Source organism: Monodelphis domestica, chromosome 3, assembly GCF_027887165.1.
Source record: "Monodelphis domestica isolate mMonDom1 chromosome 3, mMonDom1.pri, whole genome shotgun sequence".
In the NCBI taxonomy this organism is placed as follows: Eukaryota; Metazoa; Chordata; class Mammalia; order Didelphimorphia; family Didelphidae; genus Monodelphis; species Monodelphis domestica.
Window position 1 is genome coordinate 97242132 of NC_077229.1, and position 25766 is coordinate 97267897.

At 45.2% G+C, this 25766-nt stretch overlaps 3 protein-coding genes across 4 annotated transcripts in view; 1 reads left to right on the forward strand and 2 right to left on the reverse strand.

The window, feature by feature from the left end:
* Positions 1 to 447: 447 nt before the first annotated feature.
* Positions 448 to 1482, reverse strand: TIMM29 (translocase of inner mitochondrial membrane 29). Its single transcript, XM_007488527.3, has 2 exons — positions 1349 to 1482; positions 448 to 1265 (listed from the first exon to the last, which is right to left on the reverse strand). Exons 1-2 carry the CDS (start codon positions 1467 to 1469, stop codon positions 571 to 573), a joined length of 816 nt encoding a protein of 271 aa, XP_007488589.1. The 5' UTR covers positions 1470 to 1482; the 3' UTR covers positions 448 to 570.
* Positions 1483 to 1827: 345 nt separating this feature from the next.
* On the forward strand, positions 1828 to 4757 carry YIPF2 (Yip1 domain family member 2). Its single transcript, XM_007488526.3, has 9 exons — positions 1828 to 1961; positions 2568 to 2716; positions 2806 to 2886; positions 3254 to 3341; positions 3490 to 3606; positions 3744 to 3910; positions 3988 to 4170; positions 4255 to 4356; positions 4553 to 4757. The coding sequence occupies exons 1-9, from the start codon at positions 1931 to 1933 to the stop codon at positions 4565 to 4567; spliced, it is 933 nt and encodes a 310-aa protein (XP_007488588.1). The 5' UTR covers positions 1828 to 1930; the 3' UTR covers positions 4568 to 4757.
* A 256-nt stretch (positions 4758 to 5013) lies between these two features.
* CARM1 (coactivator associated arginine methyltransferase 1) overlaps positions 5014 to 25766 on the reverse strand; it is a 52092-nt gene continuing 31339 nt past the window's right edge. Inside the window, exons 6-16 of one of the 2 annotated variants that reach the window (XM_056822745.1) lie at positions 25108 to 25285; positions 13774 to 13864; positions 13033 to 13114; positions 12634 to 12719; positions 11794 to 11883; positions 10324 to 10461; positions 8575 to 8664; positions 8000 to 8112; positions 7625 to 7702; positions 6987 to 7055; positions 5014 to 6521 (exon numbers count right to left, since the gene is read on the reverse strand). In XM_056822745.1, coding sequence (XP_056678723.1) covers positions 6385 to 6521; positions 6987 to 7055; positions 7625 to 7702; positions 8000 to 8112; positions 8575 to 8664; positions 10324 to 10461; positions 11794 to 11883; positions 12634 to 12719; positions 13033 to 13114; positions 13774 to 13864; positions 25108 to 25285 — 1152 coding nt within the window. In that variant the 3' untranslated portion in view covers positions 5014 to 6384. The remainder of the gene's footprint in view (positions 6522 to 6986; positions 7056 to 7624; positions 7703 to 7999; positions 8113 to 8574; positions 8665 to 10323; positions 10462 to 11793; positions 11884 to 12633; positions 12720 to 13032; positions 13115 to 13773; positions 13865 to 25107; positions 25286 to 25766) is intronic. The other variant, XM_056822746.1, reaches the window with a different exon arrangement.

Below are 25766 nucleotides of genomic sequence, written 5' to 3' on the forward strand. Positions count from 1 at the left end.
AAGGAGATATATAGGATAGATGTTAAGAAGATAGAAACAACATGTCTTGGCAAATGTTTGACTACGAGGGGAGGGAGAGTAGTGAGGAATCCGGGAAGACACCCAGGCTTCAAGTCTGAGTGCCTGGGAGGGTAGGTAGTAATACTCTTAATTGTAAAGGAGAAATTAAGAAATGTCGGTTGGGGGGGGGGGGGCAAGTTCTGTGTCTGATTGTTTTATTGTAGCAGCTGGTTTCCTCTAAAATGATGGGCAGGCAGAGGAGAGGAGGGAAAGAATATGAATCAGGTAACCATGGAAAAATATTCTAAATTAAATAAATAAAATAATGGGCAGGAAAGGGGCAGAAGAATCAGGACTGTACTTATAGAGAGCCAAAGCAACTCTACTCACCTGGTGCATCAAATCATAAAAATTTCATTTAAGGAAGAAAAAAAGATGGGAAAGAGATAGAAGAGAGGAAAAAAATAGTTTATTTCACTAAAGCTCCCTCCCTTAGCCAAGGATCAAGAAAGCAATGGAAAAGCTCAGTCATTTAGAGGCCCCTGCCCTCGGAGTCAGCTTGGGGAGGCTTCACCTGGCAGCCATCTGGGTCTCGATTTCCTTAGGGGCAACTTCGCTAAGAATCAACTTGTCTTTTTTCTCTTTCTGAAGAATGTGCTCCTCCCACAGGGCCTGGTCTACCTGATCCTCCGTGAGCACCACGGGAAGATATTTCTGGTCGAAGAGTCGCTCATTGGTCTCGGAGCGCAACTGGTGCTCGGCCATGGTGCGGAGGTGGGGCGGTAGGTGGCGAAATTCTTCGTCGTTAATGTCGAAGTCTCGCATCTTGGAGCGCAACACCCACCAGCTGCCCAGGAAGCCTATGTCAAGCACGCGTCCTGGAAAATCGGCCCAGCGAGGCTGCAGGTGGCGGCAGCGCGCCTGGTAGAGACTGGCCTCGGGGTCGTAGGGTGCCTCGTAAAGCAACGAGCACAGGCCTAGGCTGCAGTGGCGAAGTCGGCCCTGGCCCCGCAGCCACAGGAGCCGCTGCACATGCGCTTCCGAGCCAGGGTTGCGAGTGCCGGGCGCAAGCAGAAGCAGGGTCCCGGACGCGTCCAGCAGTGCCTCTTCAAAGGACGGCTCCTCTGGAGCCCCGAGGGCGCAGGCAGCTGCACCACCCAGCAGGCCGGCATACAGCACCGCCCGTACGGGCCGCTCCCGCGCCGCCGCCGCCGCGTCGGTGCACGCCTCGCCGTAGTCATGCAGGAGCCCGCGGACCCAAGCGCCTGCGGGTGAGAGGCACTGTGAGTGCTGGGGACGCCAGGCCTCCTGCCCCGGCTCTGGCTTCCCCAGCAAAACCGTTACTCACCTAGTCGCTCCCACACGCCTCTCTTGGCCACGGCCCCGGTGGGTCCTGCTCCTTCTCCTCCCGCAACGGCGGCGGCTCCGCCGCTTGAGTAGAATCTCCTCAACAGCACGGCAGCCACCATCGTCTTCCTGCTTCGTGCTTCCCGCCGGCCCGGAAGGAAACATTTCCCCTAGTCCCAACACTGCCGTGTCGCTTCGTTTAAGCGGAAAGCGTTGCCGGAAACGTTTCCTCATCGGAAGGGAATAGGTGCAGCACTCAACTCGATAAGTTTGTGCTCGGGGAAAGTGTCCCGAGTGTTTGCTTCCTAGGACTATACCATCTGGGCGACAAAAATTAGCGCCACCAGGCGGAGGAGGACGGAAGGTGGTAAACCTGTTCTCCCTACCCTCGGACTAAATGGGCCTGACCCGGACCCAGGTGGCGCAGGCGCAGAGGAGGCATTCCACGTAGCTGGCAAACAGCTGGAGGGGTGGAGTGAGTGAACCCGGCTGGGGTCGCCAGAGCCCGGGGGGGAGGAGGGGCTCCTTGGCCGGACTGTCTCCGCAGGGACACAGGGCCAAAGATGCGGTGAGAGCGCTGGCCATGGCTGCGCCCCAAGAGCTCACTTTCCACGGTGAGCAGCCCCCAGCCTCTCCCCACGAGCATGCAGGGCCCTGAGCGTCCCCTCCACATGCACTGGGGCACTAGGGACCCGCACCCACATTTCAGACCCCCCCAAGGCCCCTTCCTTGCCACCTCCCCACATCCTCCTTCACCTCTCTAAATGCTTTAAAATTATTTCATTTGCTCCTCACAACCCCACTGGGAGGTAAGTACTATTATCTCTATTTTACAGATGAGAAAATTGAGGCGGAAGTTTTAGTGACATGCCCAGGGGGACAAAGCTAGTGTCTGAGGCTGGATTTGAACCCAAGTCTTCCTGATTCCAGTCTCAGTGCTTTATCCAATGTCATCTAACTGATGCTCATGTCCTGCATGGACATCCCTCTTCCCAGCGCTGCCCAACAGCTCCCCCCCCCCCCCATCCCCAACTCCATATATGAACTGGTTACTGAGATGAGGCAGAATGCAGGGCAAAGGGAGGCTGAGTTGACAACCTGAAAGGACAGATTTATGTATGACTGGGAAGGGGAGTGGAAGTCTAGAACTTGGGTACCTGGTCTGCCAATGGCCTGCTGGTAGTTGGGGTGGGGCTGCATGGCACTGGTTACATCCACAGAGTTTGAGGAAGCTACTGATCTGCTGGCTGAGACACCAGGAGCTCCCACCATCTCCAGCCTTGGGGAAGTGCAGGGCCATGTGAGCCTAGATGTGGACACTGAGGACCAAGAAGATGGAGAATTAGGGGAAGAGAATGATCAGACTCGGGTGAGTTCAGGCCTTCCCTGAAACTCTGTCCAAGAAGAAACTCCCAGCTGGGAGGCTTCAGCGACACCCTTTGACCCTTTCTCTTATAGCTCCTGGGAGATGAGAAACAATCTCCAAACTTTTGGACCTTTAGCTACCACCAGTCTTTCTTTGATGTGGATACCCATCAGGTGAGTGCTCCAGGCTAGTTCAGACTTAAGGTGGGCAACTATAGGCTCCACTTTACTGGCCTTTGGAAAGCAATCCTGGTGGCATTTGTTCACTTACCCAACCTGTGTCTGAAGCTAGAATGTACTCCTTCAGGTCTGTCAAAATCCTTTTCCTTCTGAAAGTACCATCTTTTCCATGTAGCTTTTCCTGATTCACATAGCTGAAAGTGATCATTTCTTCCCTAGTTTTCCTTTTCTGGCTGCTGCTTTTGTCCTCATAGCATGCATATTTGTGGACAAGGTCCCCTTGAAAAAAATTCCTTAAAGGCAGGGACTCTTTTCGTCTTTGTACCTGCAGTGGCATCCAAGGGCTCTCCTCCCATTCTAGGTGCTGGAAAGGATCAAAAGTTCACTGTTACCAGTGCCTAGCCAGAATTTTGTGAGACACTGTCTTGGGCATCATCCAGACCTGTATGGTAAGACTAGGTTTCTTTCTTTTCAATAGCTGAAGGATTTCTAAGAGAACATTACAAGTATAGCTCTTCCCCTAGCTAGAGGGAGATGAGGAAGAGGTTTCTTAGGGCCCCATTTTACATCCTGCAATTCATTACCTTCCTTCCCTAGGACCTTTTTGGATCTGTGCAACACTGGCCTTCACCCTTGCCATGAGCAGCAACCTGGCCACCATGTTTCAGAATTGGAGAGAGGCTTCCTTTCATTATAGTCCACAGTTTCATAAAGGTGAGCATACCCTGGGTATCCTCATCTGAAGATGGAGTAGACTCCAGTCCTGCACACATGTGGGAGAATGGGGCCCATGCAGGGAACTAGAGAGCTAATTGGTCCTTAGCAGGTATGGGTTGGGCTTTTTCTCTCAGTCACTGTTGCAGGGATCACTGTTTACTGCTATGCGTGGCTAGTACCAATGGCACTATGGGGCTTCCTGCGGTGGCGTAAAGGGGTCAGAGAACATGTTGGCTGCTACACCTTTCTGGAGACTGTGTGTGTCTATGGATATTCCCTCTTCATCTACATCCCTACAGTGGTGAGGATAGCTTGGAGGCTGGGCTGGGGGGTATTGGGTATTGACAACAGTCAGTAGCCTTTCTTTTTCCCCCTCAGGTCTTATGGCTGATCCCCATCTCAGGGCTGCAGTGGTTTCTTGGGGTCTTGGCCACATCACTTTCAGGGGCTGTGCTCTTGCTCACCTTCTGGCCTCTTGTCCGTTCAGATACCAAGATAGTATCAGCAGTGCTGCTAACTGTCATGGTTGCCCTCCATGCCCTCCTGGCCTTCGGCTGTAAGGTAGCATCAGCTGTTCAGGGTAGAGGAATGGGCAAGCTGGGATGGTGTGAAACCTTGGCACTGACTAAAGACTTCTTCCTTTAGTTATATTTTTTCCAGTCCCTGCCTTCAAGGCCCATTTCTGTGACCCAATCCCCCCTCCACCAGACTACTCCAAGACTTCTGCAGCCTCCTAGAGGAACAGAGGTAAGCAGAACAGCCAATGTCTAAGGAGGGATGTGATCATACAGTAAATCCTCCCCAGGGGAGGGACAGCAAGTTTCAAAGGGAACTTTCCTTGAAAGGTTGGATTCACACCCATTTAGAGAATCTTTGCTCACAGGGCAAGCAGCATTCTGGAAACATAGATTGGGAACCCCTCACTTGGTTTCTATTTTTTCAGCTGATAGACCACTAGTCATCCTGAGGGATAAACAACTACAGCAGAGTCCCCATGCCAAGTGGTCACTAGGTGATCTCCACTGATGGAAGCTGTGCTGAGTCACTGTTCATTCTGCTGGTCTGAAGACATTTCTTACAAATCAAAAAGTTTATTTTTTATGCAAAGGTGATTTAAAGAGACTATATAAACATGGAACTTCTCCTCACCCGTGTACAAGGTTTTTAGTCCTTGTTAGGGCCTATAGGAATCATGGGCATACTGGGCACCTCCATTGTGAGAAACCAGTGGACTGAAAAGCTACTAGGGTAAAATTGGTTTATTCTCTTACATACTGAAATGGGGCAGAAGGGAGGGGGCAATCTGTGAGTTTGCAGGCCCTCCTGCTTCAGGGGGCCCCATTCTGTCCTATTAGTAGGGGCTAAGAGCCTGGGCAGAGTGGAATTGAAGAAAACTGCCTGTGATACAACACTCATTTCTGTTTTTATTTCCCAAGAAGGAATCCCTGCAAGGTCCCTTCCCAGGCACCCATGGAAGGGACAAAAATGACACACTATGAGGGTTGGAGGCTATGCTAAGATACAGGGAATACACAGGCCTAATGGGAACTACAAAGAAAAACAGGGTCGTCTTCCATAACAGATCTAGGTTCTGTTTCTGCCAGTACTGATAAGTCCACCTCCACCCCAGAATGGGTAGTACTGGCCAAAGCCTCAGTCCCTTCCTGTTCTCTTAGGGAGGGAAGGACAATTGCCTAAGGTCTTCTGGGGTCACAGGTGACAGGAGAGCAGCAAGATGTGATGGTTCACTCAGAGCAGGGAGGGGAGAAGGAAGAGGCTGCTTCGGACAGCCATGGGCTGGTGTGTACATTCAAGTGTGAGGTGAACCCTTTGGTGCTGGGGTCACAGACTTCCCCAGAGAAGCAAGGCTACCCAGGCCCTGGGCCACAGCTTTCCCAGCCAAGTGCGGAGGCCTCTGTCTTACTGGGCACACTCAGCTAGCTAGCCAGCTATACCAGGAGCAGGGGCTTTCTTGCTTCCCCCACCCTCACCCACTCTACCCCGTGATCTTCGGAGTCCATCAGCAGGGGCAGCTGGCTTATGCTTGGGCCAGGCCAGCCTGGCCTCTGGAGTCTGTGGATTGACACTGGTTATTTTTGTAAAAAAATAAAATTAAAAAAAGCAGCATGTCACACGCTGATCCTGTCCAAGGACCCAGAGATGCAGGAGGGACCCCACCTGCCACCCCCTGAAGCCCCGCCCTCACCCTCCCCCTCATCCAAAGAGGGTGCTGCCTGGGGAGACACTGTAAGGCTAGGAAGGCAGCTTTACTAGTCCCTGCGGCTGGTCACATGGTTGATCTCTGACTAAAGGGAAAAAGGCAAAGGTGATGAGACTTCTGGGGCTATGCCTCCCCCCAACCCTCAACACTCAGCACAGCCCCCCACAGGCCACTGGTCTGTGCCCTAGAGTCTGGCTCCCCACACATAGCTGTTATGGAAGATGCCAAACCAAGGGTGGAGGGGATAGGAGGGAGCAAGGGCTCCCACTACATGATCTCTTGTAAAATTTGTAAAATACAGCGACGCTCGCTCGCCTGCTCACTCGGGGCCTCAGCCGGGGCCAAGACGCAGAGGTGTCAACATTTCATAAAAAAAGTGTACAAGTCCCCATGTCAAAGAAGGAGCTGACTGGGTGTTTGTTTCTATGGTACAAGGGTAAAAACTGCCCTATTAGGGCAGGGGTTAGGGAGAGGGCACAGTCCACCAAGGTGGGAGGAAGGGGAAATCTTCATTTGGTTTCCTGGTGTGGTCAGTTCAGATCAGAGGTGGACTTTTAGCTCCCATAATGCATTGTGTTGGTGGTGATGGACATAGGGGAGGCCATGGAGATGGCGGGGCCCCCCATAGTAAACTGGCTGTTGACTGGGTAGTGAGTGCTGGAGCCGCCTCCACTCTGGCCACTGGAGGACCCTGGAGGAGAGGGAAGACAAGGCCTGGGTCACAAAAAGCCAACTCCTTCTGCATCTGCACTTCCTCCCAGGCCGCCAAGCCCCACCCTGCCCTGGCCCTGGAGGCTGGCCTGTGAGCTGAAACCCCAGGCTAGGTTTGGGGCTCGTCGATCCCAAGGAGGTCATAAGCCCAGGAGGGAAGGGCCTGCTGAGGACCCTGTTCCCTGATGGAGATTGCAGGGCTCATCCCTGAGATCCACTATGTAATGGAAACCACTCCCACCTCAGAGCCTGGTGACCCCCCCCCCTCCCCACCAGACAATAAAGGCAAGGCTGGGGAACAGAGAAGCAGAGGGAGAGGGCTGGCCCTGGGGTCTGCCCAAGAAGACAAGAGCTCAAGCATCAGCCAGTTCAAGACCCTGGGGACAGGAGAGGGGAGGCGGGGGCACACACACACTCCCTGCCTGTCTGGGCACTGCCACGTTACCTTGGACAATCCCTGTGCTCATAATGGAGCCCATCCGGGAGTGGGTGTGATTGACAATCCCAGTGTTGGCTGCGCAGGGAGAGGGAAGGAAAGGGAAAGCTGTAAGCACCTTGGCTGAGGGCTCTGGTTAAGGCTGTCTCAGCCACCCTTGAGGCACAGGGATGGCACCTCATTCCTCAGCCTAAGAAAGCACACCAACGTCCAGGAACCGCTCTTGCTTTGTGCCCAGCAGGGGGACTGTGAATGAGCAGAGGCTCAGAGGGGACCCAGGGCTCCAAGGTGACAAATGCTGGGCTGATCTCGGGATCCTTCGGAGTCACACACACAAGAGTACACACTCAAAACACCCCTCCTCACACTGCTCAGCAGCCTCTGGGGGGGGGGCACAGAGAAATGGGCACAACACAGGAGATGGCAGAGCAAGAGAGCTGGAGGCACCAGTCTGAAGGACCCACAGAGGAAGGAGAGGCTGGCGACAGGTCCCACATCCCATCCATCATTTGTCAGGTGCCGCTGGTTTCTTAACAGAGACTATGCCCTGCTCTGCTGACCGAAGCACCACCCCAAAGTGCTTCCCCACATCCCCTTTGCAACATCCTCAGACTCAGAGTAATCCCCACTCTCAACAGAACACAAACCTAAAGGGATAAGGTTGTTGTGGCTGACACTGGCTCCGCTAGCAATAACACTGCTCAGGTCGTAGGCCGTTGGCATCCCTGTACAGATGGGAGACAGCATGTTAGTGTTCACTGGGGGTGGGGCATCATGATAGCTTTCCCAAAGAATCTGGCCTGAAGACTACTAGCTCCTGCGAAGTCTGGTTCCCATCTGTCCTGAAAAAGGCCTTTGGTGGCCTATTCCTATGTCCTTGCCCAAATTCTTCTGCCACCCCCATCTGTGCTCTCTCTGTCTCTGATAGCATATGCACAGGTGTGCTCTCTTAGAAGAGGGCATGATGAACCCTTGAGAGAGGATTTGCCCAGCTAGGGAAGGACGGGGAAAAGAAGCTTTACCAGCCACAGCCATCCCACTGCTCAGATTGTAGGCACCGCCTGTGTTCCACATGTTCTCAGAGGGAGACGTATAGTGGGAGCCAGGAGGAGGAGATGGCGTCGTACCTGTATATCTGGCAGAAACACAAGTGATTGTAGAAGCTCCTGCAGAGCAGCCCAGGCCGCTGTTCCCATAGGTGTGTGCTAGGAAGGGGGCCGAGTATTATAGAAGAGTGAGAGATGGGTGGGAGTCCCCGTGGCTTTGCAAAGGGAACAGGAGAGAGTTGTTTAGAGGCAGGAGGGTCTAAGTAATGACTTAGAAGAGGATTGGTTGGAGGAATATTGGTAAGGTTTAGCTTAGGGTTTAAGTTATAGAGAATGAGACAAATGGGTAGTAGTTACAGAGGTAATGTGAGCTCAGCAAAGGAGGAACTTGTGAAAAGTTTGAGCGCCCTAACAATTAGCCAGGCTGTGGTCCTCCAGGAGGTCAGGAATGCTGTGGAGGATAACAGCTCAGGTCTGAGCGAGACAAGATGACCACTTGCAGCCTTTCCAGCTCAATGAGCTTCCCTCAGAGTTGAGGTCTCCAAACCTACCTAAAGAAAGGGTTTTTCAGGTCCAGGAGGTTACTGGATTTAGAACCCGTCTGATCCACCTGGGCAACAATACTGATGTCATAGCTTTGTCTGCAAAGAGAAGAGACAGGAGGCCCAGAAACTCAGTCATGGCTTCCTGAAGCCAGGTAGCTTAGGACCAGAACTGCTCTTTCTTCTTGCCATCTCTCAGGATACCCACAGTTCACACAGCAGGCGCAGGCAGGGTTTTTAGGGAGGAGGAGAGGACATTTGCAAAAAAAACCAAAGCCCCCAAACCCCCCAAAACTGTACATATTACATCCTAGAATTTCTCCCAGGTAGTTAGGCATCTCTGTCCAAGATATCACTAACCCTACACAGAGGTCATAGCCTATGGGAGTATCAGGGCAGCTGGGAACAATCTTTGCCCTTTACTGTGAGTAGGCACTGGAAATAGTTCTCTTAGCCTGAAACCTCAGACATATTCACCACAGGTAAGCCAAATACTCTACCTAAAAGCCTACCCCAGAGGAAATATGGAAGCCCTAGAGAGCCTAGGGTCAACCTCTTCTAGGCTGATTTTCCCTTTGGAAAGGCTTTGGTGGGGAAGGGATTGATTTTTTTTCTTAAACTCTTACCCAATACTATGTATTGATTCAAAGGCAGGAGAGTGGCAAGGGCTAGGCAATGAGGGTTAAGTGACTTGCCCAGGGTCACACAGCTAGGAAGTGTCTGAGGCCAGATATGAACCCAGGACTTCCTGTCTCTAGGCCTGGCTCTCAGTCCACCTAGCTTGCCCCCAGGGATTGATTTTTTTTACATGCTTTTCTATTCCTTTCTGCCCAAAGAGCTGTATGAGAATAGGGCTTGACTAGACCAATGATGTTAAAATGAAACTCAGGATTACAAAAGGTTATAAAGCAATTGTTAAAAAATTGTTTCTGCATGTAATTGTGGGACCCCCCCCCCACAAAACTCCATTATTAGAAAAGAGACTAAAACTAGGCTTCATGGACATTAGGGAGAGATAAGAAAAACAATCCTAATAACTATCATCTCTATAGCACTTTAAGGCTGCCAAAGAACTTTACATAAATTATCCCATTTGATCCTCAAGACAACCCTACGATCTTGGTGCTATTATTATCACCCCTATTTTATATGAGGAAACTAAGGCTGAAAAGGGTTAAGTGATTTAGTTAGGACCACCTAACTACAATGCTGGAGGCAGGATTCACACTCGGGACTTGGACTCCAAGTCCAGTGCTCCATCAAGGCTACCACTTCTGTCTCTAGCTATCAACTAGTGTTGGGCCAGTCAGAAAAAAATTCAGAAACCCCAAGATTTTCCCAGAGCTCCTCTCTGTGTACACACTGGGTTATTTTCATTTCCTCCTAGCTTTAATAGCCTCAAAGATTCTTGAGGCCATGCTTTGAGGGAGGCCAGATATGTCACTCTGGTGTGGAACTGGGGGTGAGTTGAAGGTGTGGGGATGGGCCTGGGAACCAGGGATTAAGATCCCCAAAGCTCAGTTGGGGGATTAGGCTGAAGGGCAAGATGTAGACCATAGAGGTGAGAAATGAACCTTGTACACTTTGAGGACTGGATGAAAAGCCTGGGAATTCTTGGCTTGTAGAAGAGCCACTGGGATCTATCTGTGCACACAGCCCAAGGGTAGAATGAATGAGACTGATAGCCCTTTGGAAGGACACTTCACTCCTTTCAATGGTCTCCAGGATTAGCCACCCCATCTCTCCTGTAGCACTCACCTCTTATTTGCAATGAGCAGACATGTCCCTGAGAGCGTGTCCCCAGCCTTTGCAAAAAGTGGAGACTGAAACAAACACCGAACTTGGTACCAGTGAGTCAGAGGCTCTGTGGGTGCTGTGGATAGCCACACTGTCATTCTGTTAGAGAAAGACAGGGGATATTAAGAAGGGTGGCCACCATTCACCACCCCCCAACCCTCCCCCAGGCCTGGCACACTATGTGCCTGGGGACTGAGGGACCATTAACAAAATTAGAGGGAGTGGAGAAAAACTGAAAAGTGTTTTTCAGTCATGAAACTGAGAAACTGACAAGATGAATTAAAGCTTGGGTCCTTGAATTTGGACATGAAAAAATGATATCTTCATTTTCACTAACCTCTCACTGAAAGTTAGTATTTCTTTCAATGATGAATTCTTCAAAACATGATTCTGAGGAGGAGCCCATAGTCTACATCAGACTGCCAAAGGGACCAGGACAAATGAAAATTTAAGAACTGCAGATCCTCTTTAGGGACCAAGATATAAGGCAGCAGTGTGTTAGGTCCTGGACTAAAGGAGTGCAAAGCCACAGTCCCCTTTCTGAGAGTACCGCTTTCTCTCTCTGGGAGCCTAATCATACTCTTGCTTAGGCAAAGGCAGGCTGGGAAAATGGCCAAGAGGGCCTGTGGGAACAGACAATGAAAAAGGCATTAAAAAAAAAAAAACCTTACCAATAACTTGTGTATTGGTTCCAAGGCGGAAGGGCTAGGCAATGGGGGTCAAGTGACTTGCCCAGGGTCACACAGTTGGGAAGTGTCTGAGGTCAGATTTGAACCCAGGACCTCCCATTTCTAGGCCTGGCTCTCAATCCACTGAGCCATCTAGCTGCCCCCAAGAAGCATTTTTAATACATATGGGCATCTCAAAGAGCTAGAAGGTTCAGGTATATTAGTCTGGGATTTGATATGGGTATTAGCCAAAAATATATTTGCCCTCTGCCACTAGATGCCAGATGAGGCAGGTTAAAGATACATCTCTTATCCAGCCTGAGACAGAAGGAGCAGTCATGAATCCCTCCAACTGTCTTATCCCCGAACACATGGACACACATGATTATACATGTGTGAGCACACCCTCCCAACAAGCATCTGTTACCTCATCCCAGATTCTGGTACTATAGAGAATTCATCATTGATGAGAATGAAAAACCATGTTCTGTCCCTTAAGGGTCTCTTTGACTATTTTTCCCCGATCATGGGGTGCTCTGGGATCAGACCTGGTTCCTCTATGGTTTGTCTCAGGTCTTGGGGAGACCAGAGGGGAGCCAAGGCAACACAATCACATATATATACACAGGGGCAAGGTAACTAAAAATGACATGCAGGAAAATGAAACAAAGAACAGGAAACTGGAGCTGGGATCTGTTCTACAAAGCTCATGCTCCCTCTGTTGTGGGACCCCAAGTCTTGGCACATTTTCTCCAACACTTACATTGAACCAATGAAGGCTACATCAAACCAGAAAGCCAAGCCATGGACAAGTCCTGAGTGCAGCATGTGGAACTTGAATGGGATTTCTATCCTGGAAAGTAGAGTAAAAAGTTGGGTTACTGACAGTTGGCATGGGAGGGGGCAGACAATACCTGAAGAGCCCAGGGTGATGGTTATAAGATAGTGGGATGGAATGGAAAAATCAAGGGTCCAAAGCCCCTAGGTAAATAACACCCTTTTCTCAAGGGCTGGCAAGTGGGCAAGGTAGAAAGGCAGCATAGCAGCAGTTCAAAGAAGACTCAAGTGGCTCACAAGAGCCAGTTGCCCCAGTATGATGGCTTAGTCCAATACCTTCTCATTTTCCCAAACATGATTCTTAACCCAATAAAGGGAAGAGCTACAAGTTCAGAATAAAGTATGAGGACCCTTCTGTACCAGTTTCCCCTCCTGCCCCAATTCCCCAAAACATCCCTCTAGGTCCAGCAAAGAGAAGAACCCAGGAGAAAATTAAAGCACTGGGCAAATTCTGAGAATGGGGAAAGTCTATAGTTTAGATAAAATTTCCTTTCCCCTACAATGGTGCCCAGGGCCACTGAGTGTTGAGGGGAACACAATATAGAAATACAATATACAAGTAGCCATGTGGATAGAGGGCATATAACCTTTTGCTTTTGTAGGAGGGTGTGTCAATGCTTTCAAAGTGCAAGGACCCAGGTCTGGATGTTAGGTCTACAGAAAGGCTGCCCTAGTCATATGTACTCCCCCAGGGAGTCCAAAAATCTACAGGGACTCCTAATCTCATAATAACTCATGCTTATTTCCTCCCAAAATGAAACATTACCTGTGCAAATCACCTTCTTTGGCTTCTAAAAAATTCACCGTATATTTTACTGACTTAGCCATTAAAATCCTGATATCAAAGGTGTCCTAGGAGAGAGAGATCTGAGTTAACTTGGCTCTGGAAGACAAAGGAGAAAGCAAAGCAAGGCTACTCAATTTCAAGGCCATCTAAGTACCTAGAGTTGGGGCATCACCCCTGTAAGTGTGCCAGTGAACTGAATTCTTGGACTCCAAGAATTTCTAGAAAAAAGCTTAGTTTGGCAGACCATTACCAGAATCAAGATTTCAGTAGGAAACCAAATTGCAAACCTTCTATGAATGTGCTACCTACACATCCTCATCTCTTCCCTCTGCCCCTTTTCTCTTGCTTTGTACGTGAGATGTTTGAGGCTATACTTACCACGACAGGCTGTCTGAAATACTCGTCTACTGCTGCTCCTCTAAGTGCTGACAAGTCAACTCCATGAAAAGATGGCTGATACCTAAAGAAGGGGAAGAGAGGCCCACCCCCCCCCACCTAAAATCAGCCAACTAACCTAGAGCCCCCAACCCAAGAATGGTGAGGACTTTGCTCACTCTAGAAGATGACTTTCCAAAGACTAGCCCAATTTTTTAATTTTTCAGAGGATGGGAGGGATAATTTGAAAAGCATTTGACACTCATACAGGAGAGTATAATTATTTTAGAGGTCAAAGGGCAGTGATTTTAATACCTCCAAAAGGGCTGACCCCAATAGCAATAATTTCAGTTGGAGGTTTGAGCCAGAGCTTCTTTTGGAGAAGTCATGGAGAAGACAGGAAGGATAAGAATAAAATGGGAGAGAGAGAGAGCTGTCCTTAGCTAGCCTATACCAGCAGAAAATAAAAACCTTTAAGATAGTATTAGGGCTCAAAGAACCTTAGAGATCATCTAGCCCAACTCAATCAATAAAGCCTAAGGATCCCAAAATAGTACTTATCTGAGAAGCAATGTGAGCTCTGCCTGGGAAGTGGAAAACCATCATGCCCAGGTCTCCCCAAAATATGAGGGTAAGAAAAGTTAAGGCTTTTGCAAGCCTGAATCTAGTTATGGAGCTTTATGGCTATTGGCCAAGGCTTCTGGCAGCTACCAGGGCAAAGCTCAGAGAGGGGAAAGGACTCACCAAAAATTGGCCTTAGTAAACTGTTCCATGTAGAGCTGCTCATCTGTAAATGGTGCGAGATGTACATCCCCAATAGTTGGAAACATATTCCCTAGGCATGGAAGGTGGGGGAAAGAAATGAGAAAAGAAAAAAGTCTGACATTAGGGACATTAACTCTAAGAAGGCTCTTGACAAGTATCCAGGAAATGAAAGAATCTCAGTGTCTTAGTTTGTCACATATCAAAGGAAGTTTTGTGGACAGTGTCAACAGGGCTTCCCTGGTCAGCCCTATCAGAACCTCAACCATACTGCCACTTCAAGGTGAAGCAGGTTACCCAAACCAATTGGTCTGGCCTCAGCACAAATAAGTGCCTAGGTAGGAGGGGGAAAGTGACTGACAGTATTGTCATTTACATGAGATGCCCAGACATACTAGATCATTATTTTGGAATAAGCACCCTTTGAGGAAAAGTGACCTAAGTCTGTCAAGTATTTGCAGATACTAAGGATGACTTTATATGGAAATCTGCCCCATCAGAAGGGACTTTTCTTTTCAGGTGGTAGCACTAAGGAAAGGGTTTTGTCTAACCTGGGACAGAATCTTAACAATCCCTAACAATCCCAAAGAAGTCCTGAGTTTCCTTCTTCTTCCTTAGCTAATGCCCAGTCCCATCTGGGACTCTGTTTTGTGTGCTTGGCAACCTTGAAAGATGGGTCTTCTTTCTATACAATGTGAGAGGCTCAATGAGAATGAAATACTATCACTATTAGGAAGTAGTAATAATATTATAGGAAGCAATCACAATTCCTCAGAGCTATTTCCAAGTAAGTAGTCTGGACTTCCTTGGTGGTTTCACACCACCAAGGCAGCAACAGATAGAAGGATTACTTGGTCCTAGAGTGAAGTCCTAGAGTTGTTACAGGGCACCTGATGGGAAAAGACCAGCCAGGAAGAAATTGGCAATGACTGCTAGGTTTACCAGTGTGAAATGTTACCTTGTTCAGATCAGTAATTCTGAGAAACATAGTAAGCTGCCCATAAATCTAGTCATTCTTAGACCTCCCTCTAAGGGAAGAATTTCTAAATTTTTTGTGGGTCACAGTCTCATTTGGTAATCAGTCTATTGAAGCCTAAGGACTTCCTCTCAGAATCATGTTTTTAAATTCATAAAACATAGGACTACAAAGGCAAGTTGTTAAATTGAAATGTGATTATCAGAATATTTTACAAAAACAAAAAAGTTCATAGACTTGAAGGCATAATAAATCTCTGGGTTCTAGTTCAGGAAAAGAAGGTCACTTAAAATTAGTTCTGTTCACAGCCTATTCTGCATAGAGGTGTACATATATATGTTTGTATGTTTATCTGTACATGGACGAATTATGTTCCCATCTTTTTCAGTACCTATCTAATTACCTCTTAAAATTCCCTCTTTTGCTCCAGGATCTGGATGCCCGAATCTTCCTGCTTCAGAAAGAGGGAAGTCCCCCATCTTTCCCATGTAGGTGAAAAGCCAAGTTTCTTTGTGGGCAAAGGGCACTATTTTTCCCCTGGTGGTTTGCTTACTGGTTCAAGAGGACGAAGATGATGAACTAAACATCAGCATTTTGGTTGTCTATGGCATGTTGTCCTTTCCAGATAGACCTGGATTTCCACTGGTAAAAACTACCAATTATATCCAGCAAGATTTACAAACTGAAGCCCTAGAAGAGTTTGTGGGTGGAAGCCAACTTCTTACTAACTCTAAATATCTTTTAAATTTTAAAAAAAATATTTGTCTCTATTTCTAAGGTATTAAGAAGAATGTATCCAACAAAAGCAGATATATCATACATGACCTTCTACAGAAATATCTGCAAGTTGCCTTTCTATTAGTGATAAAAACTAACCTCTGAGTCTCCATTATACTATATGCTTATTCCTATAGCAGCAATATATTCAATGGTCATTTTCATGTACTAAATGGATGGAGGGAATTATCTTAAGTGTCTAGGTAATAATGAAAGAAGAAGTTTAGGAACTTAGAATTTTCCTGGGAACTAGGGGTGGGGGAAGGTCTTAGAAATGTAACATTAGGGTACCTTGGAATGTAAGGAAAAAATAATGACCAAAATTTCTGGTTCAAGTCAGACATGTTGTTGAAGGGGGTAATGTGGCATGGAATGTTTTCTTTTTTATTTCTCTAAATCCCCTTCTTGATCAACTCTTTCTAAAATATGAACTTCTGCCTCACACACTCAGCTAGGAATGTGTGTGCTTTATTCAATAAAAAACAAACTGGCTCTTATGCAGAAACAACCAGTGCCTGGCTTCCAGATGCTTACCCCAAAGCTTCTCCTACCCTTGACTGGTGAGTTGGGGCCTCCTGAAAAGGAGTGTGAAAATTACTAACAGTTTCCTGAGCAGAGCCTTCAAAGGAAATCCCAGTGTCATTCTAGGCTTTGCTGCTGGCATTTTTCATGATATCTAAAGCACTGTTAGTGACTTAGAAACAGGTTTCTTTCTGATATTGAATATGGCCAGCGGTGCCTTCCATCCCCTTGTGGATTGGGGGCAGTATTACCTTCTCTTCCTCCTAGTCCTTAAGCTCCAGGCCACAAGGGTACCAACACAATGTGAATGGCTTTGGTTCATCATCAGGAAATTGGGGGACTCCTCTCCAAAATGCTACCTAACAGGGCAGTCATATACTTCTTGAAATCCAAAGGGTCTATCTTACTCCCTCCTACTTAAGTCTCAGGGAATATGTGAGAAAATTCTAATTGAAGGCTTTTGTATTTTTATACTACAGACATTTCCCAGTCACCTGAACTATGAATCCTCACTTATAAATAAAGAAAAATAATTAAACAATGCCAAATAACAGAAAGATAGCATATATGACAGCATGTGAGACATTCTTTTGGAGTCCTGTCTAGTCTGTCATGGCTTATAGTTGGGATTGGGGTTTACCCACCCAGAGAAGACTGTCTCTTTGGGGATGAGGGTCTGTCTCTAGGCCTTAGGACTTGAGCTCCAATTAAGTGGAGGGTTTCTAGTTAACTAATTCCATTCTCTTACCCTCACCCCTAACCCCAAATTCTCTCTTCTTTTTCTGGAATAAGATTCTGCATTCTTAGTTATAAGGGTATTTGACAGAGAATGTTTTTGTCTTCAGTTCCCATCATTACTACAAACAGATGTACTCATTTCCTCTGCTATAAAGTGATCTTTCTGAAAGGCCACATCTGGTAAAGGCAACCCTACAGTAACCATCTCTTATATGCAATGTGGAAGAGAAAGCATTCATGCTTCGATTCCTTTACTGTTTGCTCTAAGGTTTTATTATGGATGGGCTGAGGAAGATGGAAAAGAAAAGAAGCAGAAAAAGCAGAACAAAATGAGCCAAAAGCTTTGGGGTTATCTTACTCCTAAGTCAGTCTGGAAAGAGCTGGTGCCTCTTCTTGTTTCTCTTAACACAGAGACACACAGAATGTCTCTAGGCTCTATTGGCTTTAATTTAGAAGGATAAGGGAAATAACAGTTTGGTACTTTATTTGTTTCTCTTATTTTAGTAACTAAAGTATAGTGTGAACAGGTTAGAATTTTACCGTGCTGGACAGGAAAAAAAAATGGGTTCAGGCCTCTTAAGCAGGCAAAACTGGCCAGGATCCCAAGAGCCCTATCTCCTATAATGCCACCGGACTGACATTCCTTCCTAACATTACTCTTCAGTCTGGGAAGGGTAGATTGAGAAGATGGCATGTCTCTCAAGCCAATACTTTGGCCTCCTGAGACTCATGTTCTTGGGCAGAGGAAAGAAAGCCCATTACTACTTCAGTCAGGGTTTTCAGAAAGGGCCTATGGATGAGAAGACTAATCCACCAACTCTGCAAGGTCCCAACAACAGAGAGGCCAGCATTCTGCCAGAAACTTACATATGATGGCTCTGTTCTCAGTGTCATCTTCTGCTCCAAAAATTAATTAGCCTCTAAATCAGGTATCCTTTTTTAAAAATAAAAACCCTTACCTTCTTAGAATCAATCCAAAGTATCTGTTTCAAGGCAGAAGACTGGCAAAGGGTAGGCAACTAGGGTTAAGTGACTTGCTCAGGATCACATAGCTAGGAGATATTTGAGGCCTGATTTTGAACCCAGGACCTCCTGTCTTCAGGCCTGGCTCTCTATCCACTGAGCCACTTAACTGCCTATAAATCAGGTATATTTTAACTGCTTTTTTCTTTGGGGTCATGGTATTATCTTTTGGCAGTTTGGAAGAAAATTATGGATTCCTTCATGGAATAATATTTTTAATTCACAAATAAAATAGAATACATAGGATTGCAAACCAATTATATTGAAGTCATTATCAAAATATATATTTTAAAAGCCATGAAAAAAAATTAAAAAAAAAAAAGCCATGGATCTCAGGTTAAGGAATCCTGCTTCAAAATTCAGGCCATTCAGGTATTCTAGTCATTGATTCACGAAGTAAAAATTCCATGGGTTTTCTGATGTCTAGTGACTTAAATTTAATTAGCAATGAATATGAAAATTTAAAACTTTGAGGACAATGACTGGCTACAAAAAGCAGTTGTGTAAGTGGTAAGGCTGGTACAGAAATACCAGCTGGCACATATCTAAGCAACCAGTCATCTCTCCATGTAGGAAAAGGAAGAATTTTCTCTATATTTCAAAATAAGAATGAAAATAGCAGTTCACATTTATATGGAGTTTCACTGTTGTACAAAATTCAAATGGCTAGGAAGGGGCAGGAATCTAAGTTTTGTCAAAAGGATCTGGGGGCTTTAGTGAATTACAAACTTAAAAATGACACAATAGTGTGGCACTTCAGGCCCCAAAGCTAATACTGCCCTGGCCCTTCAGACAAGCCCAGGCCAAAATGAAGCAGTACCACTGTACTCTACCCTGGGTAGGACCATACCTGGAGAAATGTGTTACATTCTAGATTTTAGGAAAGATGTCAATAGGTCGAAAAGTGACTAAGAATGTGAGCAGACTGAAGACTATGTCCTATGAGAATGAGTTAAAAAGAAATGGGGCTGTTAAAGGTGGAGAAAAGGGACAAAATGGTTGTCCAAGTATTTGAAGGGGTGTCACAAGTAAATAGAGGGAATAGATTCTATTCTGCCTGGCTCTGGGAGGCAAAACTAGCAGCATTGGGTAAAAGGTTGAGAGAAACAGATTAGACATGGTATAAAGAAAGTCTTCCTCCCAAAGAAAATATTCCAAATCAGAAGGGTTTCCCCTTACTACAGGCTTTCAATGAGAAGTTAAATGAACACTTGTCAGAGATACTGTCGGGAGGGATTCTTGATCAGGTAACAACATAGACTACAAATGACTACAGAGGTCTCATCTAATTCTGCAATCAGTAAATTCACATCTCTTGACTTCCCAGACTCAATATTCATTCACTACAATGACAAAAATCTCACAACTGACATTCTAAATTTGCACAGTACTGAATGTGCAATGGGCAGTGATGGACTGTTCAGAACACTCTTAACAGATACGAAGCAGTAAGCATGGTAAGTAGAAAGGCATGCAGGATGGCAGAAGCCTAGCACCAGAGCTATGCCAGCAAACTGGCTCCAATTACACTTGAGAGTCACTGACCCTATGATGTCAAGGAACATGAGGCTAGTCGGAGGAAAGCTAAAGATGACACCAGTGAATTGGGAGCTCAGTCTGTAAGGCTGAGAGGGAGAAGTCAACAGTAATACCAGCTATCCTTAAATAATCTCAATGGAACCATTTTTCAAGGCTTCATTCAGGTCCCGTCCCATCTCCCCACAATTAAGACCTACCCACTGAATTACAACAGGACAAGTCACAAAGCTTATGGCATGGACAGCATCAAGTTCAAGATGTCTAACAAAGTCAGAACGGGTACTCTGCCCCTCTCTAACCCACATACAAAAAAAAAAAAAAAGAGAGAAGCCCTCTTTCCCCTTTTTACTGTCAACTTGGAATTACTGTGGGGCCCACATGAGTGCAATTTGACAGAAGGAATTTCTACTATTTGGAGGGCTGGAGGTCTGAAACATGTTAACTTCCAGGGGAAAGTATCTAGAATAAAATGTAATTACACTTCTACTCAATGAATGGCAAATCACTCTTTTCTAGTTAAATGATACCACCAAGAACCTCTCAGATGAGCTGCTTGGTGACTGATAAAAAATTACCAGGTATGTCCTCCTTTCATTCTTTTTCTTCTCCTGTGGGCTTGACACAGATAAGCATGGGCATAAAACATACCTAGAATGAAGACTGACTTCCCTGGCAGTCTGTTGAGAAAGGCCTTGTTACTGAAAAGTTAATTAGATGTCCTGGAGCACACAGACACCCACACAATCATAACCCAGATTGGTATTCGATTATCACCAATCCCCTTCCCCTACTTGCTTCTCTCAGAGAACAGAAGAGGGCGCCTCTTTCCAACAATCAATCAGTTTGGGTGAAGAAGGCTCAGCAATGACCAGGAGAGCGCAGTTGAGGTCAGTCCTTCTAGCTATCGACAAGGATTCTTATGGTTTCTGCTTGTATAGCCTCAGAAAGCAGCACTGCAGGCTATCGGACACTGCCTTGGTTTAGTGGAAGAGGTACAGCAATTCAATAAGGTGCTTATTTAATCACACTCAATTAAGCCCAAATAGATTTCTTAACAGCAAATGGCAGTGAGAGAAAACTCAGATATATTTCTAGGTTGGCTGCTGCTTGCCTAGTTTCTTTAGCCTGGCCCACCTGACAGAACAATCAACTCTCAGCCTCTCTGGGATGATCTAGTTCAAATGATACCCCACCATAACATTCCCAATCAAGAGAATTCATCCTTTATGGAAGACCTAAATAGAGAAAGTAGCTCTGATGTTTGAGGAAAAGATCTGGAGAGCTGCTGGAATAATGTATCCTGGCCTAAAGCGGAGGAATGACTTCTTGGTTTCCTGAAATGATCATTTCATCCTTCAAAAAGGTGAAGAAAGGTATTCTGTACTTACTTTTCCCCAACGAGGAAGCAGGTGGCTGCTGAAATTAAAGAACTAGGAACCATAAGAGGAAATGGTTGGTCTGCCTTAGAGTTTGTGGAAGAGCAGGAGAGGAAGGCCAGATATAATCAGGTACTCTAGGTTTTTGAAGGAGATATTTCAAAATGTTCAGAATGCAAAGGTAGTATCACCACAGACAGTCCTACCAGTCATTCCAGGAGGACTGGAAAGTTCTCAAGAATTAAATTCTAAGTATTCAATAAGTAACAATTCTGCTGAGAAAAATGGGGATATGATCAAAGACCAAGGTATATGCATACAGAATTCACCAATAAATTCAGATTTTCCATATATAGAACATGGAAGCAAGGGACAAGTAATGGAAAGATGAGTAGAGAAATGTGGCATAATCCTATAAGGGGACCAGAAGTGCTAAAGCTCCAAAGTTGCTAAGGCTAGTAAAGAAGGCCAGGGAGTAATTTATTAAGGACCTATATAATTCAAGATGTCCAAAAGGCCGTTGGTGATGCAAGAGGTGAAAGGTTAGGGTTAGATAAATAGATCTGAGATTCATTAACAAAAATTGAATTGGTTGGAAAGGATAGGATCACTAAGTAAGGCAGAATAGAGCAGTGGTTCTTAAAGGATGGTCCAGAGACCCCTGGCGGGGCTCCTAAGACTCTTTCAGGAAGTCTGCCAGGTCAAAATGACTTTTCAAAATGATACTAAAACATTTTAATTTCTAATATTGCAAATACATTTAATAGATATAACCCAACATAAATAAGAATTCTCTGACAGGTCCTCAATATTGAAAAAGATAAAGGGGCCCTGGGAGCCAAAATATTTGAGAACCAGTGGTACAAATGGAGAAAAGGCCCTTGGAGGGCACCCATAGTTAATGAGTGTCTCCTGGAAGAAGATCCAGCAAAGGAAAATGAGGAGCAGTCAGACAAGTAGAACAAGGAGAGTACAGTAGGGAAGCAGACAGCATACAAGGAATGACTGAAGGTGAGAGAGTAGGGATGATAAAAGGAGCAATCTGCTAGAAACGAAGGAAAGGAATGAGGTCACAGACAGAGGAATTTCCCCTGGCAAAGAAGAGGGATGTTGTTTCATGTGAGACAGAGTGAAGGAGGAGAGTGGGGAATGGCATCTGAGTGATGGAGATAAGGAAGGGAGGAGAGTGAGTTCTCAATTAATGGCTTCAATATTTTCAGTGAAATATGAGCCAAGATTCTCAGCTAGGAGAGTGGGAAGGGAAGCCAGGAGAGGCTTAAGGAGAGATAGAAAGGTTTGGAAAAGCCACTGTGGGGATTGATATATTGAAATAATTACTTGATAAGGAAACTGTAAAAGGATTGCCTTGCTGCAGTGAAAGTCCAGTTAGATTGTGTAGCATAAATTTGTAGTGGACTGTGTTGGTATGATTTCATGATCTATTCACCTCCCTTCAGTGGCATGTGAGTAGGAGCAAAGGCAATGAATAAGGGGAGGTAATACAAGGTTTAGGCTTGCAAACCAAATTAATTAAAATAGGGCAGAAGGGGCTTGAGTGTAGAGGTGAACTGATTCTCTATGGGTTTTAGACAAGGAAGGAAGGAGTGTAGCTAGTACAGAAAGAATGATAGAGGAAGATATTGGAAGTCATGGTGAGGACAAAGGACAGAAGTTAAAGGTTGGAAAGCAGAGGAAAAGATAGAATGATGAAAGTGATCAGTTAGTTAAAAGAATTTCAGAGCTCATGAACACGAATGTGGCCACGTGTGGGTGGGTGATTGGCAAAATCAAGGTGATAATCATTGCTAGGGTCTTTTCCCCCCCAAGCAATATTAGAGAAAGAGAAAAATCACAGGAAAGATTGGATAAATGCTTACTTTTCAATACTTTTAATTTCAATAGTCAAGGACAATGATCTTTGGATTTAAAAAGAAGAAAAATGGCTAATAGGAAGCTGAAACCCAAGACAAAAGGGTTCTAGACAGAGAGCTCCTAGTTGCCATTTTGAGTTCAAACTTCTAGACCCAGGTACACTACACACTCAAGGTAAGGAAAGAATTTATAGATGTGAATTTTGAAGGATCCTGAAGAATAAGTGAGATGTTGCCAGAATGATGGGGAAATGTTTTGTTTTCAAAAAAGGGAAGTACATTGTTCAGACTTTAGGCCACTGGGTCTAACTTCAGTTCCTGGCAAAATTTTAGAATTTATTATTCGAGGCCCATTCAAGTAGCCAGAAAAGGAAATCAGAGAGAAAGACTTCATTAAGAATGGGTCATGCCACATTAACCTCATCTTCTCTTCTGATAGGGGTACTAGGTCTGATTTGCTATTTGACAAAGTCTCCTATGGTATTCTTGTAGACAAAGTGAAGAGATATGGCCTATACAATAGTATAATTACGTGGATTTAGAGCTGGTTAGAAGACTGGAGCCAGGAAGTAATAATCAGCAGTTCAAATTTCATATTGGAAGGTTTCTAGTGGAATACCCCAGGCATCTCTGCTTTGGCTTGGAATTAAGCCAACAATTTTGGACAGAGGCATAGATGGCATATTTGTCAAATATGCAGGTGACACCAAGATGGGCTGGATAGTTATACCCTGGAGGACAGTGACTGGATGAGTAAGAAAGTTGAGTTGAATCTAATATGATGAAATTGAGCACAGATGTATTAAGAAAAAAATCAACTCTCGAGTACAAGATGAGGGAGTCATGGCTAGAGAAGCAGTTTGTCTAAAAAAGATAGATGAACTTTGGTGAGCTGACAAAGTCAATAAGAACCAATGGTGCAGCTTGCTCAGAGGTGGGAAATGGATGGATGCCAAAGATGGCAAATTTTGGTAAGATGTCAGTTGTTGGTTGGTTTTGAGTGACTTTTATTTGTTACAAAAAAGGATTTAATGAGGGTGGGGGAAGGAGGAAAGAGAGATTAGGAACTGACATATAAAAGATAAAAAGGCATCAGAGAAACTGAAAAACAAACCAGTCCTGATAAAGTGTGTTATAGCAGCTTAAAACACTCATGAAATATTAGGCTACACTAAAAGATATGGAGTTCAGGATGGGTGAGTCCTGCCATACTCAGACCACATCTCTAGTCTTGGGTTCAGTTCTTGGTGTCACATTTTAGGAAAGACACTAAAATGTTGAAAGTGACTGAGATGGCGAAAGGCTTGGAAACCATGCCATGAGAGTATGAATTAAAAAGATGGGGTATGTTTGGCCAAGAGACTTTTGATAGCTGTCTTCAGCTATTTGAAAAGCTGTTGTGTGGAAAAAGAGATTTCAATTTGTTCTACTTCATCCTATAGAACAACAGGCACAAGTTGCAGAGAAGCAAATTAAAGCTTTGATGTCAGGAAAAAATTTCTAACAATTGTAGCTGTCCAAGGGTGGAAAGGGCCATGAAAGGAGATAGCTGATTCTCTCCCAAAAGAGATGTTTAAGAAAAGATTTCTATGGGATGTTGAATTCTAATTCCATGGGCTCATTATTTCTGGATGTGCAGCCCATTCCAGTCTGGGACAGCTTTAACTGTTTATCCCAAATCTGGCTCCTTCCAACTTCCACATATGGCTCCTGTTTTTTCCCTATTCTATACAATAGCCCTTCAGATCTTTGAAGGCAGTAATCATGCCATCCCTTTCCTCATGTATTTTCTTCCTCAGGCCATACAACTCTAATTTCTTCACTGATTCTAATATAGCATGAACTTAAAACAATGGTTGCCTTCTCTGGGTGTCCTTAGCTTGCCAATTCTTTCCTTAAAAGTGGTATCCAGAAATGAGCCCAATGCCTAGGTGTGCTATGAATAGGACAGAATAGGACAGGGTCTAGCGATCACTTCCCTTCATGCTCACTTTGAGTCCCTCAAGACGAAAGGCTGGTAGTGACAGAAAAAAGAAAGGCATAATTCTGATTCCTCTTGCTGAACCTGCTCTGCTCTTATCCTGCTATTCTTCTGAGAAAGACGAAACAACCAAAAATCACAGAATTGTCAGGGAGGAACACCCAACTTGAATGACTTGAGCCTGTCCTGGAGTATAGAATTTCTTAAAGCCCAGAACTGATCACCGACAAACCTCAAATTAGTATAGTTTAATCCTCTCTCTACATATGACCTCAAAAACTAAGGGAAAGGCTATATAACCTGCTCTATACATAAGACCAAATTAGTTAAACTTAAAAACCATAAAATAAATTCTAAAATCTCCTGACACGGATTTTATTTTATATTCCTGGAAGTACTCCAAATGGTTATCTGTGCAGCATTGCAGTGCTGTTTGAGAAAGGGAGGCTAGGCTATTGCCCATGGGAAATAAATCCAGCCAAAAGACCCACTGTACCCAGCCCATTTACTTACCACTAGGCTTTAAGTACTTCTTGGCATGGAGGTAGCTCTCCAACATACGTTCATTGAAAAGCATGTAGCCCATTGGCTCTGAAATAATTATGTCCACCTGCTCGGGAAGTGAGATTTCCTCCACCTTTCCAGGAATGACCACAATTCGGTCTGTGAGGTTGTTACTCTTTACTAAAACCTATTGGTGGGAGGGGAAAAAGTCGGGGATAAAAATCAGGGAAAAAACCAATCTCATGGAGAAATGTCTCCTTGGATCAATGAGCTTCATTAAAGCCTCACTGCTGATTTCATCTCTAGGAAAACCCCAAGGAAACCAAGTCCAGTAGCAGTTCGCTCAGAACTGTCCTTCCTGAACAACCAAGCCCAAAGTGCAAGCAGAGAAAGAGAGAACTCAAAACTTTTAAAGACCAGCACAACCTATGAAAAATGGTGATGAAGATTCCAGGTTTAAATCCTTTTTGCTTTTATGACCTTTTCCCATGAAAAAAATCTGGGGGCTGTATATTTTTTTACATTAAAAAAGTTACAGTGAATTTAAATTAAATTTTTTTTACAAAATGTTGACAACATTGGACACCACTTTCTAATGACCAAATTGTGAAGGACAGGGACTACATGATGCATACAAGCAGAATTACATTGATCTAAGACTCAAAGTG